Below are 14,228 nucleotides of genomic sequence, written 5' to 3'. Positions count from 1 at the left end.
AATATTGAATTTTCTTCCTCTCTCAAGACTTATATTGAATGATAAAATTGTAGAAGTTGTTTTGAAAGAAATCAACTTCCCACTTCACTTTTATAAACACTGTAAAAAAATCTTTCAAAATTCCCATTTTAGTAGCGAAGCTAAGTGATATTGTTTGTCTTAAACTTAAAATTTGGAAAACCGATCAATATCCGATTGACTAAAACTGGTTCTGAGCCATACTGATAATTCATGTATCGAATCGTATTACAAACAATTTCTCTTAAATAATAAAATAAAGTCACAAAACCAATACCAGTTTAGTTGGCACGGGCAATCGGCCCCGCGTGGCCAACTTTGATGAAATCCTATAATTTTCTATTTTACTGTCCATGGAAATCGATCAAAATTAAAAATTGATGAATATTTTTTTAGAGTGAATTAAAGACGGAAAGAGAGGAGGTTAAGATAAATATCTCTGTATATTTCATTTTTATATTTCTTACAATTTACCTAAACTTAAAATGGAACACAAGAAAAAATTGAAGAAATTTTTTTTTTAAATTAGGTAAAGTAAGAGTTAGGTTAAACCCTTATGTTTAAATTTTCCTGTGGATTTTAATCTAAAACAAGGATGATAACATCCATAAAAGCGAAGCTCTGAAACGTTAGGACAAACGGACATTATCACTGGTATTGTGTCAGAACTGAATAATCAGAATATAAATTACATAAGAGTTGAAGCAAAATTGTAAGTATATTTGTTGAAAAAATGTTTGATACTGGATAATGTTTATGGACATACTTACATTTTTAGGACTTGATTATAGAGATGCAATGTACTTGTACTTTGTTGTCCTAGGAATCAGTATTCCATAAATCAGACCAGTCGGATAATTTTATCACATAAAAATTTTATGTTAAAAAAAGGTAAAAAGCACATGTTTAAAATGGACGTACGGAGTTGCTTTGCTTTCTAACTCGTACCTAACTCCTATAGGAATCATCATGCAAAGTTTGAAATCGATAGGACAATTCTAACATGCCTAAATTAAGGAAAAGAGCTATCCGTTACGGACCGACCCTAATTATAAAAAATCTTTGCTTTAAAAAAATAGTAGAGGGAGATTACTCTAGTCCACATATGATTGAGGGAATATCCTATATTTCTTCAAGTTTGGTACTTTAAATTGATTATATACCTTTGTAAATTATTAAAACCTTGCTTGATAAAATACTATTTGTATAATGTATACGTATTCCAGCGGATACGCCTCTATAGACCTCAGGGCACTTGAGATAATAGAGAGGGAAGGGGGGGGGGGTGGGAAGTCGGCCCTTCACTTTTCATTTTACTTTTGGAGGGATTTCTCTTGGGCAAGTTAAGGTCCCTTACCCCTAGGCCCTATAAGAAGCTTCAATGAAACCAAAATCTATATTTGGCCAGCGGTTAGCAAGATTCTTCGCTAAACACACAGACATACATACTGTTACTAATATATCCAAATAGATATTTGTCATATTTGTTGTTTTTAAGAACTGTTGTTCAAGTTGTGTTTCACCTTAATTGGATCCATTTACTCAGCTTTAGCAGAACATTTCTAGTTTATATTGTTTCATTCTTTTGTTGTCATTGAATACATCAAAGTTATTTTTAGAAAATTTCAGCAATAAAAAGATAAAAAAAAATGACTTTCTGTCTGTCAAAGTTTATCTTGGCTAATAGGTATTCATTCCTATTTCTATTTTACAATTTTTAAAGGCGTTTTCTATAATTAGGGCTAGTCCGAACTTCCGTCTTGAACGGTTAGACCTTTTCGTTAATTTAAATAGGTTAGAATTGTCCTATCGATTTCCAACTTTGTATGATGATTCCTAAAACAGTTAGGCACGACTTATAAAGCGCAGTAACTCTATAATCGTTATCAGAACGTCCGTTAGTCTATTTAACACATGTTGATTTTTTACTTTTATAACAACAAATTTTAGTATGTTAAAATATCCGATTCATCTGATTTTTATAACGGCCAAGTGCAATGTTATGAATATCTCTATAATCAAGTCCTAAAAATGTAAGTGTGTCCTTAAACAGTGTCATCTATTTAATCAGTTTTGCAAAATATTTACTTACTATTTTGTTTATACTTAATACTTATTCATTTATATTCTGATTATTTAGTTTTGAAACTATCTACAAGTAAACTTGATCGTTTGTTCTACCGTTTCAGAGCTTCGCTTTTATGAATGTTGTCATTCTTGTTTTCGCTATAAATAAATGTCCTCAAATAGAAGTATTCACCTGTCTTATAGTAATTTTTTTTTTTTTTTTGGGGGGGGGGGGGGTAACAACCCTCCCATGCACGCCTTAGGTAACCATACATCAATCAATTAACCCTCTCTTATTGACCTTTTCTTATTAGTTATGCACAATAATTGTTCTTGTCCAGCCAAATATTTTTCTAATGGCCCTGGTGTTGGCAAACATAGTAGGATGGTATTGCAAAATTAGACACTCTAAAAATTAAGATTTTACTTTTACAGTTAGTAGCGCAGCAACTTTAAGACTAGGGTATTACTTTTTAAGGGGGGGGGGGGAAGCTATTTCTTTCTGTGGGTTATTTTACATGGTAGGTTGTGGGTATCCTCCCCAAGTATAGTTTAAAATCTTCTCTGGACATATAAAACTTCACAGCGTTCAGCGGTTAGCAAGATTCTTTGCAACAGACATACACACATAGATAGACATCCTGTCACTTTTAGGATAAAAATATTATTCATATTTTCAAACTATTCGTTAAAATAATTAATTCAGTGAGAACATCTTATAAATATAAAAATTTTATAAAAAAGTTACTGTTCTTTAGTCTTAAAAGTTTTTAAGGCTTCTATTGCTTGACTATATAATTATATCAGCGTTATAAAAAATTGAAAAATATTAGATACCGACAGACAGACTAGCAGAAAACACACGATATAATTGTGGAGTAGCTTCGCTCTTTTTTTTTTGCTATAAATAATATTTTCTAATATTTTTAACAGTGTCAGAAAAGAAAGATTTTCATGTGTGTGTGTGTGTGTGTGTGTGTGTGTGTGTGTGTGTGTGTGTGTCTGTGTGGAATTAGGTAAAAAAAGAGGAGGGCTAAAATTAGATTTATCTAAACTAGTGACCTTTATAATCAGGGAGACAGGGATATACATTACCAAATATTATCCAACTTTTCTATAAATATAGGTACAGGTCGATTATTGAATATTTATTGCGTAGTCCTCATTTAAAAGTAGCAGGATCTGGGTCTGTATTTCTGAACGATATGATTTTCAGTGTACATTCTTATAGGTCTGGGAAGGTTTATAACTCTTTTATATTTTTTTTTTGCAGGAAGCAGGGTGTCGGAGCCGTATAATTTTGAGGCGGCTCCGGCTCCGCGGAGCCGTATTTGGAAATACGGCTCCAGCTCCGGCTCCGGCTCCTACCTTAAAATTAATATATTAACTTTTTTTCATTATTGAATTTGATAAAATAAAATAAATAATATAAAATATTTTGCTTTTATTTGATTAAAGCTATATAAAAGTAGAAGGATGTGTGTCTATTTGTTAAGTAACAATAGTTTTTCAGTTTATTATATGGAAATAGACCGTTGCCAAATTATAATATTACTTTAAAAAATCATTTTTAGCTAGTCCGGAGCCGGAGCCGTTTTTAACGAAAAATACGGCTCCGGATCCGGCTCCGGATCCACCAAAAATGTTGCTGCTCCCGGCTCCGGCTCCGGAACCCTGGCAGGAAGATCTAATAATGAATACCTATCTTAACAACAGGGAAGAAAACTACATTGGACTGTAAATTACACTGGTACCCAAAGTTTTATAACCATGTTAACTCAAAAACTTTTAATGAATTTTGGGTTGTTTTCAATTTGTGGTTTCAAATAACTATTCAATCAATTCTTTAATTCACAAATGGGGCAGTTTTGTTTATAATAATTTAAAAGTATCTCTTTTTATGCTGAAAAGTAATTCATATTTTTACACCCTTTTCCCCGTTTAAACATACTTCTTTTAGGCTTAACCACTTTAGGGAAGAAAAATAAGAAATTAGAGTATTAACATTGCATAAAACTAACTTTTATCTTTAAAATTTTGGGTCAGGTGCATTCATAAAAATTTGTAAAACCCAATGATGATTTTTATATCCCCCTCCCTTAAAAGTAAAGTATTTGGGGTTAAAGCCTCGAGGTAACCCCATATTTTTGTCAGGAGGGTGTCAAAACGAACATGCAAGCACCCCCATCTTTCGTCACGGGTATGACACAAATATTCTTTAACAAATCATCCAAGGCTTTTCAAGACTTCTAGAAATCAATGTTTATGATCATTCTCTAAGTTATAGGTCAAAATAAAGAAAAGGGTGTTCTATCATCACCTCGAACTTGTTTTATTTCTAATATCAGAAATAATTTGGTTAGGCAGCCAATCATTAACAGTGCTAAACCAACATTTTAAAATAGGTAAAGTCTAATTATTTGAAAACAATGCTCTTATGTGCGATTACGTGTTACATTGTCTGTGTATTTTTACTCTTTGTTGCTTTCAATAATTTTTTATTAAATTGGTTTTTATGTGGAATTGATTGCACACCAAAGAAAAGGGATTTACAGACAGAATCCAAGTTAAGTCTTGGCCAAAATTTTACACTTTTAACATGAAGATTCTTACAAATTTGAGTATACGAGAAAGTTCTTAAATAACAAGGACGATTACAGCCAATTTAAATGAGCTATTTGAACAAATGAAAATATTTAGGAGATATGTCAAGTAAGCTATAAAAATTGGAAAGAATTTTAATGAATATAATAGATTTGAAATCTGCATAAAATTTTAAGGAATTTTTATAAAATTCGTTTTTTTTTGTATAATTCTTTATCTATAAGCGCAAATACAAATTAAGTTAAATAATTTTGACATCTGTGATTGGTGGATTGAAAACTATCTGCGCCCTGATTGGAGAAGCTTAAGTGACGTACACCAATCAACCAATTAGAGCGCAGGTAGTTTCCAATCCACCTATCCTATTGGTCAAAATTTATTAACTTAAATTGGATTTGCGCTTTTAAATAATGAATTTTATAAAAAACGAAATTTATAAAAAATCCTTAGAATTTTATGCAGATTTCAAATCTATTATATTCATTAAAATTCTTTCCAATTTTTATAGCTTAATGTCAAGTTTTGGCTATGTTCCTTAACCTGTAAACTTTTTAGGCCCGAATAAAAGAAATATGCAAAGATATTAATATCTCCAGAATTTTGAATCTACTCTAAAATTTAAAATAATTTGCATCGAATACTTTAGCCTAAAAAGCAAAACAAAAGCCATATAAATTTTACTAGCTTTCGAATCTTAAACATCAAAGTTGCTAATTGCTGTAATACGTTAAGATACATGATTTTTAGCATGACTCAGAACCGGTTCTAATCCAGCGGATATTAATCTGTTTCGCAGCCAAACTGGAAGAAGTGTTACCTGGTTATTAAAAGACTTGTCAAGATATCTGAGTAGGTATCGGAAGAAATATGTATTCGAATTCTTGCTTATCTAAAAACGAAATATTGAAACTTTATTGCATGGCCTTTGCTTTAAAACGGAAATGAGTTAGAAAAAAACTTCACCCCTGACAGTTATCATTCTTTGTATTATAGATATAATAGAATTAATTCTAGCGTTTGTCGTATCTATTGTTTGTCGCCTTTAGAAAAAATTTATTGTTTGTCATATTCTAGCGTTTGTCGCATTCTAGCGTTTGTCGTATCTAGCGTTTGTCGTGTCTAGGGTTTGTCTGTCTACTGTTTGTCTGTCTAGCGTTTGTCGCATCTACTGTTTGACGTATCTAGGGTTTGACGTAGTACCGTCTTTATGTGTAACTAGCAGATACGCCCCTAGAGTTCTTTAAGGGCATATGAGGGAAGTGAGGGAGAAGTCTAATCATTACTTTCTATTTTAGTTTTAATATGAAATAGTAACAACAATTTTTGAGAAATTAAGAGTATTTTTTGCCAGGGGTGATTCATCTTGGGGGGGGGGGGGGGGGTGGAGGTTCTTTCCCTAAATATAGGTGTAAACCTTTCCTGGCCCTATCAGAAGCTTCTCTAAAAGGATAACCATGTTTGACTAGCGGATCGTGAGATCTTGAAATAAAGCACATGATCCCTTCCCACCCTTTCTTATATTAAATTTAGATTAGGGGGGTTTTCTGTGCTCGATTTGTCAATTGAGGGAAACCACTATAAAACTGTAAACTGACCTGATATAAAACAAACCAATCTCCCAGATAACAATGGCTGAGAACACTCTGAACAAAACAAAAAAAAACAAATCATTAAAAGAATTTCACAAAAATGTCGTAGATACATTTCAGACTAGATTTTCTTTCGGTTGTTTATATTAAAGAATTATTCACATATAAAAGAGATAAGAATGTCTTCGAGTTTATTTTCAAGGAATCGAATCCCAGTAAGATCATAACACTCCTACTTATAAAACGTTTTCTTCTTTCTCATTGTAAAACAAAAATAGCCTTACGGTCAGACAGACAAAGTAAGTGATACAGTACCTCCGCTATGATTATCACATAAAAAAATTAAATACCTCTTCCTTTTCTTAAATTAATATTTTACACATTTCTTTTTTGTAAAAAACTTTGTAATAAATTAGTTTTGTTTATAACAGTATACATTTACGGGGTACATAATCTAAATTGTATTGTTTTTTTTAAGGTTTATAACTATTTTGGGGGAGGGTGCCAACACCCTCCCAAGAGAAATCGCCCCTAGAAAAAAATCCCCCCCCCCAAAAAAAAAAAAATTTATTTTTTAACTAAAATAAAACTTGGGTTATAAAATTTGACTCTCCTCTCAAGTGACCCTAGAGGCCTATAGGGGCGTAGCCGCTAGTATTATATAAAGTAGTAAGCTTTTTTTGTTTGTAGCGAAGGATCTCATTAAAATATAATTCTCCTTTACAGTGAATCTTCTTATAGGCCCTGAGATGGTTTTAGGCTATATATTTTTTTATAAATAAGTATAGGTTTGTTTTTGGCTATTTTTCTGTATACCTTCTAATATAGATACCCTAAATAATAAGGGCGCATTCGCTAGTAGATCTATAAATCATTAAAGTATTAACTAATAATGTTTCTTGAAAAATCATTGCCCTTAGAGGTTCTGTATTCGAATAACAGAGATTGATAGAAAAGTAACCTAAAACCATCCAAAGACTTTTTCTGAAAATAAAATAGCCTGAAACCACCATAGGACATATGTCAAGCTTCCCATAAAATTAAGAACTGAATTATTGTAGCAGTTATTAAAATCTTTTGCAAAAGTAAAAAATACCTCACTGCTTTAATTATATAATGGGATAAAATTTTTGTAAACCACCCTGTATTTATAATGAGTTAGGTTAGTGGCTTTATCTTAGTCAGATTACAAATGAATTATGTCTCTAAGACAAAGGTTGGCATATAAAAGGATGAAATTATAAAAAGGAAAAAAGGAGAGAAATCAGAGAGAGAAGGGACAATGGACTGTTTAATATACTAGTCCCCAAAGTTTTATAATAACGTTTTCTTATTTGTTGGCTTAGCAATTTTGAGGACTTTTGATTGGTTAGTCAATTAAGTGGAGTGTTCGAATGTTTCAACTAAAAATTTTAATCAATAGGGTGGATAATTATGTGTATCATTATTGGGGATGTAATCAATTTATCGGCCATTGTCTTATCTCTTAAGATCCCTGGAGAGAAATTGAAGTATAAGGATCCACAGTTATGGAATCTTGACGACAAAGTTTTTTTTATCCAATCTTGACAAGTGAGGTATTTTTGGAAAGAGGAATATAGATAGAAAACGCCTATGAAAATTAGAAAATCCGCAGAAATCATATTTGCAAGTTATTTGCAAAAATCTGCAATGTTAATTTGCAAAATTAATTTCATGCCTTAAATGACTTATTTAAAAAGAAATCTTTTTATGAAATGTGTTTATCTATAAGTTTAGAACATACTTAAGGCAAAAAAAATTTCTTTAGTGTTACTTTTTTCACCTTATATATGAAAAAAGCAGTTTCTCACATTTTATGATAAAAAAAGGTATAGGAACAAAAAATATGTTTTTTCTTGTTGTAAACACAATAATTGGCATAATATCTATCATCCTAAATGTAAAAATCAGATATAGAATCCTCTTTAGAGCAAAAATAGTGCAAAAAGTAACCAAGACATTTTTGCAAAGCATGAAAATCTGAAGAAAATAGTCCTTTTTGATTTTGATATACATATCAGATAAATGTATATAAAATTAGTGATCAAAAACTATAAAACAAGTTATAACTTTTTCAACCCTATCATTGATTAAAATGCACTTTTAGGTTTACTTATTACCAAAGTAGCACATAAAAACTCTTTTTATTAAGTTATTAAACAAAATAAATTCAAATCAACAATTAGGCGTTTTTTATAATGCAGTAGACCATTTTGTAGTTGGTTTTTTGGCATTTATTTTGTTTAATTACATCATAAAAAGAGTTTTTATGCACTACTTCGGTAATTCTTAAACCTAAAAGTGCAATTTAATCAATGACAGTGTTGAAAAAACTTATAACATGTTTTATAGTTTTTAATCACTAATTTTATATACATTTATCTGATATGTATATCAAAAGCAAAAAGAACTATTTTCTTCAGATTTTCATACTTTGCAAAAATGTCTTGGTTACTTTTTGCACTATATTAGCTCTAAAAAAGGATTCTATATCTGATTTTTACATTTAGGATGATAGATTTTATGCCAATTATTGTGTTTACATCAAGAAAAAATCATATTTTTTGTTCCTATACCTTTTTTTATCATAAAATGTGAGAAACTGCTTTTTTCATATATAAGGTGAAAAAAGTAACACTAAAGAAATTTTTTTTGCCCTAAGTATGTTCTAAACTTATAAATAAACACATTTCATAAAAAGATTTTTTCTAAATAAGTCATTTAAGGCATGAAATTAATTTTGCAAATTAGCATTGCAGATTTTTGCAAATAACTTGCAAATGTGATTTCTGCGGATTTTCTAATTTTCTTAGGCGTTTTCTATATATATTCCTCTTTCCAAAAATACCTCACTTGTCAAGATTGGATAAAAAAATCTTTGTCCTTGAGATTCCATAACTGTGAGGAGTTAACAATATTGAAAATAAAAAAATATATGGAGTGTAAATTTAAAAAAAATTGGAAAAAATAAACAGAGGAAAAGAAAAGTAGATATAAAGAGAGAGAGAGAGAGAGAGAGAGAGAGAGAGAGAGAGAGAGAGAGAGAGAAGAGAGAGAGAGAGAGAGACAAAAAAATTTTAAAAATTCAATTAAGAAAAAGAAAGTAAAAAATAAAGTATTCACCTTCGTAATAGAAGAATCTGATTTACTGAAACCACGAGCTCGTAATACTATCAAGGAATACCTAAATTCATAGATAGATAGTTAGATATCTATAATACAAAGTAGCTTGATGTCTGTCCGTCCGTCCATCCGTCCGTCTGTCTGTCCGTCTGAAGCTTAAGATCTCGGTAACCACTGAACTGATTGGATTCTACTCTTCAAGGTATATACCTATCGGTCCTGTGGTGGTTTTAAGCTATTTTCTTGGGGGGTGGGACACCCCCAATCCCCCAAAAATAAAAATTTACCCCCCCCAAAAAAAAAAAATTTCTTGAGAACACATTAGACTATGAGCAGCACCAGTAGTTTCTTGAGAACACATTAGACTATTTTTTTACAAATTTTGCGAATTCGTTATTTAAACGAGAAAATGTTTTCCTGCTGGGTAGGTGCGAAAATTTGCGATCCGTTCTGCTGGGTAAGTAATAGAAGATGTAATTATACCTCTTGGGGCAAAGCCCCTAGAGGCTAGGGGCGAAGCCGCTAGTATAAATATAACGAACAATCAGATGAAATCTCCATAAACGAAGAATAGCTTCGAAGTGAATAGCTTTTATTAAAGTCACTTTGACTTAAGACGAGCATTCAGTATATTTTTAAAAATAAAAGTTTTACCTAACAGGGGGAAGTAGAAGTATAATAGCTCTATAGATTAGATGTACTCCAGTGAGAATAGCTAACAAGAACATCCAAAACCATAACAGCAGATATATCTAAACATAAAGTAGGAGTATAATAGCTCTATAGATTAGATGTACACCAGTAAGAATAGCCAACAAGAACATCCAAAACCATAACAGTAGATATATCTAAACATAAAGTAGGAGTATGATAGCTCTATAGATTAGATGTACTCCAGTAAGAATAGCTAACAAAAACACTATAGATTTTTAACTTTGCAAGATGATTCTTGGCATAATAGGGTACAATTCTAAAAGCATAGTCATTCTTAAACAATTAACAGAAATTTCATGCTTCCATATTTGATTTGTTGCTTTTTGCTTGTACGTTAATTGATGTAAAAAATCTTCGAACACCTTTGGCAAAAATACATGATATATTGATGGAAAAAGTTGAATATAGGCAAGGAGAGAATGGGCATCGGACTGTAAATTATACTAGTACCCAAGTTTAAAACCACAGTAACTTATTCGTTAGGTCCAAAACTTTGGGTACTTTTATAGAATTTCAATTCAAATACGTAATCCAAACTTTTAACCCAATAATCTTAATATAGGGAAGGGTAGTATTGTTATTCAGCATTGGGGTAATAAATAATATTTTTGTCCTTCATTGTCTTATCCCTTAAGATCCCTGAATATAGGTCAGAATAATAAAACAATAAGAAGAAAAAACAATGTTATTTTAACATTGATGAAAAACTTTTATCCAAACAATTGGTCATGGCCAACAGAATTGGAATAAACCTGGGACGCAGGGAGGGTCACAGCAACATCAATTATTCTTGTACAAAATAAAGAATAATGAAAGATTTTAGAAACATTAAAGCTAGCTAAGTCAAGAAAAATCATGACAAAAAAAACTAGATTTGGAAAATTTAGACAGACAGACAGACACAGTCTTATATATAAACTAGCAGTTGCCCCTTGCATGGCGATGAAATAGCCTAAAACAACACTGGGACCAATGTAGAGCTTTCATAAAATGCTGATCACGATCGGTTCAGGTGTTAGCGTCATCTTTCAGGAAAGCTACATAAACGTCCTGTGATGGTTTTAGGGTTTTCCTCTCCCCTTTAGAATACAGTGCCCCTAGAAGTTGGGGGCAAAGCTATACGTCACTAGATAAACTAATTAAAGAATATTAATATATAAGTGTTATATATATATTTATTGATATTGAAAATACTCTTTATACAGCATGACCCTCGAAAAAGTATTTTTAAGCATCTGCAGCCCTTATTTCTCAATGAATTATTAAAAAATGCATATGTCCTTGTTCTCTATAGTATTCCACGTAAAGAGATATAAAAATATTTTTTTTTTACCTCCATTAACACCGGAGATTTTTAGTGCTAAAGTTTTGAAAAAGTGACTGAGGAAAAAGTAACTTTTAACATGATACGACTTTTTTAGCAAAATTAAGCTAGAAATCCTTTTATTTTTGTTACTAGCAGAAACTTTATACAAAAATGAAATAAAAAATTTAGTTTTTGAGTAAAAAGCATTTTTTACACAAATTTTTTGAGTCTTTTTAGTTTAATGATATTTTGAAAAACTTACTTATTAGGCAAAATTGTTTAAGATTAAAAAACCAAATAAATCTCTATGAATATAGCAGGAATATTGTTTTTGTTTCACAATCCTAACTTTAATAACAAAAAAGTTATAAAGAAAATAAAAATAAAACATAATGATTTTTTAGCCTAAAAAGCTTAATTTACCCCTTATTAAATAATTGAGATGTCAGAAAAGTAGGCGGAGCAACTGTCATAATTAATCCTTTTCTATAGATAAGGGTTAATAAATAACCTAAAATTTGCAAATAATCAATTCATTCAGTAGTATTTTTTGCCATTAAAAATTTATAGTTTTTGGTGGAATAAAAAAGAAATAATTAGTTAACTTGTTTTTCTTTGTGTCTCATTATTCAATTGCCAGAAAAACATAATATAACCATACAAAAAATAAGAGAAGCAAAAAAAAATTCTTTTTCTCAGTAACTTTTTCAAAACTTTAGCTCTAAAAATCTCCGGTGTTAATGGAGGTAAAAAAAATATTTTTATATCTACTTACGTGGAATACTATGGAGAATAAGGACATATGCATTTTTTAATAATTCATTGAGAAATAAGGGCTGCAGATGCTTAAAAATACTTTTTCGAGGGTCATGCTGTATATTATGTCAAGTGGTTGATATTCAGTGTTAAGTGGTTAAAGGTACACTCCAATAGTTTCAATATTTTCATTATATTGACAAACAGTTTGAATATATGTTTAGAATATACTATTGCAAGGATGTCCATCCACATAAATGTTCGAAGATGATACAGATTAGATGATTTTTTTATTGTTTCTGACAATTGTTCTATATGCCTTTTTTTAAGTACATTAGTAATGTCCACTAAATAATGGAGGGGGGGGGGGGGGGGGTTAATGTCCCATAGCATAGATTCTAAGACTAAGATATCAGCGTGATTAAAACGAGTGTCTCTTTTCTATATTCTAAGAAAAAAAAGAAATATCGGAATAACAAGATAATGGAATTCACTAAAAACAGCGCAAAATTGTCAATCCAAATACATTAAAACTTTTTATTTATAATTACTTAATGTAAAATATCATATATTTGATTACTAACGATTGCACCTTTCTGCTCTGTTTGATGGGTAGGGAGGATGTGGGAAAAAACCCTAAAACAATCCTAAGACTTAAATTTAAAAATAAAATTGCCTAAACTAATAGATGGTCTGATCTTTGTGAATCTTTCTTGAATGAATTAGTTCTTAGCTTAGACGGCTCTGAAGCTTTCGACATATGAAAATATGCTTAATTGCTGGCACACCCATGGTTATAACAAGTGTTTATATCACACACATACTTAACTTATACGGGTGCTTGTGTAAAACAACAGATTTTTTATCTTCAAAATACGTTTTATGATAAATATATTCTATATATATATTCTAATGTGATATTATCAACCGTTTATTAAAGTAACAAAATATATGTCTGTCTGTCTGTTTGTATGTGTTCGAAAGGATCTATGTAACCGCTGAACCGATATGGCGTTGTTTACCAGTGTAGATTATCTTAGGTCCTGGGAAGGTTTATAGCTATGTTAGGGGAGTGTACCACCACCCCCCTATAAGAAATCGTCCCTAGAAAAATAATTTAACCTCCCCCCCCCCCCCCCCACAAAAAATATCTTTTTTTACTTTTCAAAATTTAATTAAAAGGAGGGGGGGGGGGAGTGGTCGACTTTCCAACCCCCTGAACCCCATCTACCATCAAGGGACCATAGTTGCCTTAAACATTGGCTCTTTAAATTTATCAAATCCCTTTTAATTTTCTTTTTTATAGTTTATAAATTAGGTAATAATTACTTCTTGCAATCTAAATTTTATCAAACTTTAATAATTTTATTGATTAATTATGATGATTTAAAGTAGCCTAAAGTTTTACTTGGACCTATGCTAAGCTTTATTGAAAATTATATACACATCCTTAAGTATAAATGATAAAATATTGCTAACTTATAATTTTATCAGTATTGTAAGGAATAACAGAAAAACACATACTTAACTCACAAAAGAGAAATAATTAAGATAATCATTTGTTTTTATTATCTCCACCCTTGGGGTTTAATCAACATAATAAAAAGAGGACATTTTTTTTATTTTTTCGTTTTCTGATTGATGAAGTAGTTTATTTTATTTTATCATTTGTTTATTTTTGTTTATCAATCAATAACCAACAAAACCGGTTCCAACCCCCCATAAAATTATTTTCCTCCTAAGAAAGGGGGAGGTAAGAGGGTGTTCTATTCTAACCCCTTCTCCATTTGATCATTAATTATTTATGTATTTTATTGTCAGAATTTTACAAATAAAAAAGAAAATTTGACTGTATCAAATGCCTTTTTGAAATCAAAATTCTCATCTATATATTATAGGACAGATGTTTTGTACTTGAATTGATGTGTTACAGATAAAATAAAAGATGGTTCATCTTTTCTAACTAAACTTGTCATTTTTCTAAATTTATATTTTTTTATCTAAAAAATAGGTGTGTGCAATAAGAACCT

At 30.7% G+C, this 14,228-nt stretch overlaps 1 protein-coding gene across 1 annotated transcript in view; it reads right to left on the bottom strand.

Moving 5' to 3' along the window:
• The window catches only part of LOC145304210 (innexin inx2-like), a 56,805-nt gene that overhangs the window by 1,299 nt on the left and 41,278 nt on the right, over positions 1-14,228 (bottom strand). The window contains exons 13-16 of the mRNA XM_080146032.1: positions 10,077-10,174; positions 9,423-9,483; positions 6,285-6,332; positions 5,507-5,578 (exon numbers count right to left, since the gene is read on the bottom strand). Coding sequence (XP_080002158.1) covers positions 5,507-5,578; positions 6,285-6,332; positions 9,423-9,483; positions 10,077-10,174 — 279 coding nt within the window. The remainder of the gene's footprint in view (positions 1-5,506; positions 5,579-6,284; positions 6,333-9,422; positions 9,484-10,076; positions 10,175-14,228) is intronic.

The sequence above is a fragment of the Acartia tonsa genome, chromosome 13 (assembly GCF_053477335.1).
Source record: "Acartia tonsa isolate MP-2025a chromosome 13, ASM5347733v1, whole genome shotgun sequence".
NCBI lineage: Eukaryota > Metazoa > Arthropoda > Copepoda > Calanoida > Acartiidae > Acartia > Acartia tonsa.
This window is presented reverse-complemented; position numbering and strand designations above follow the sequence as displayed.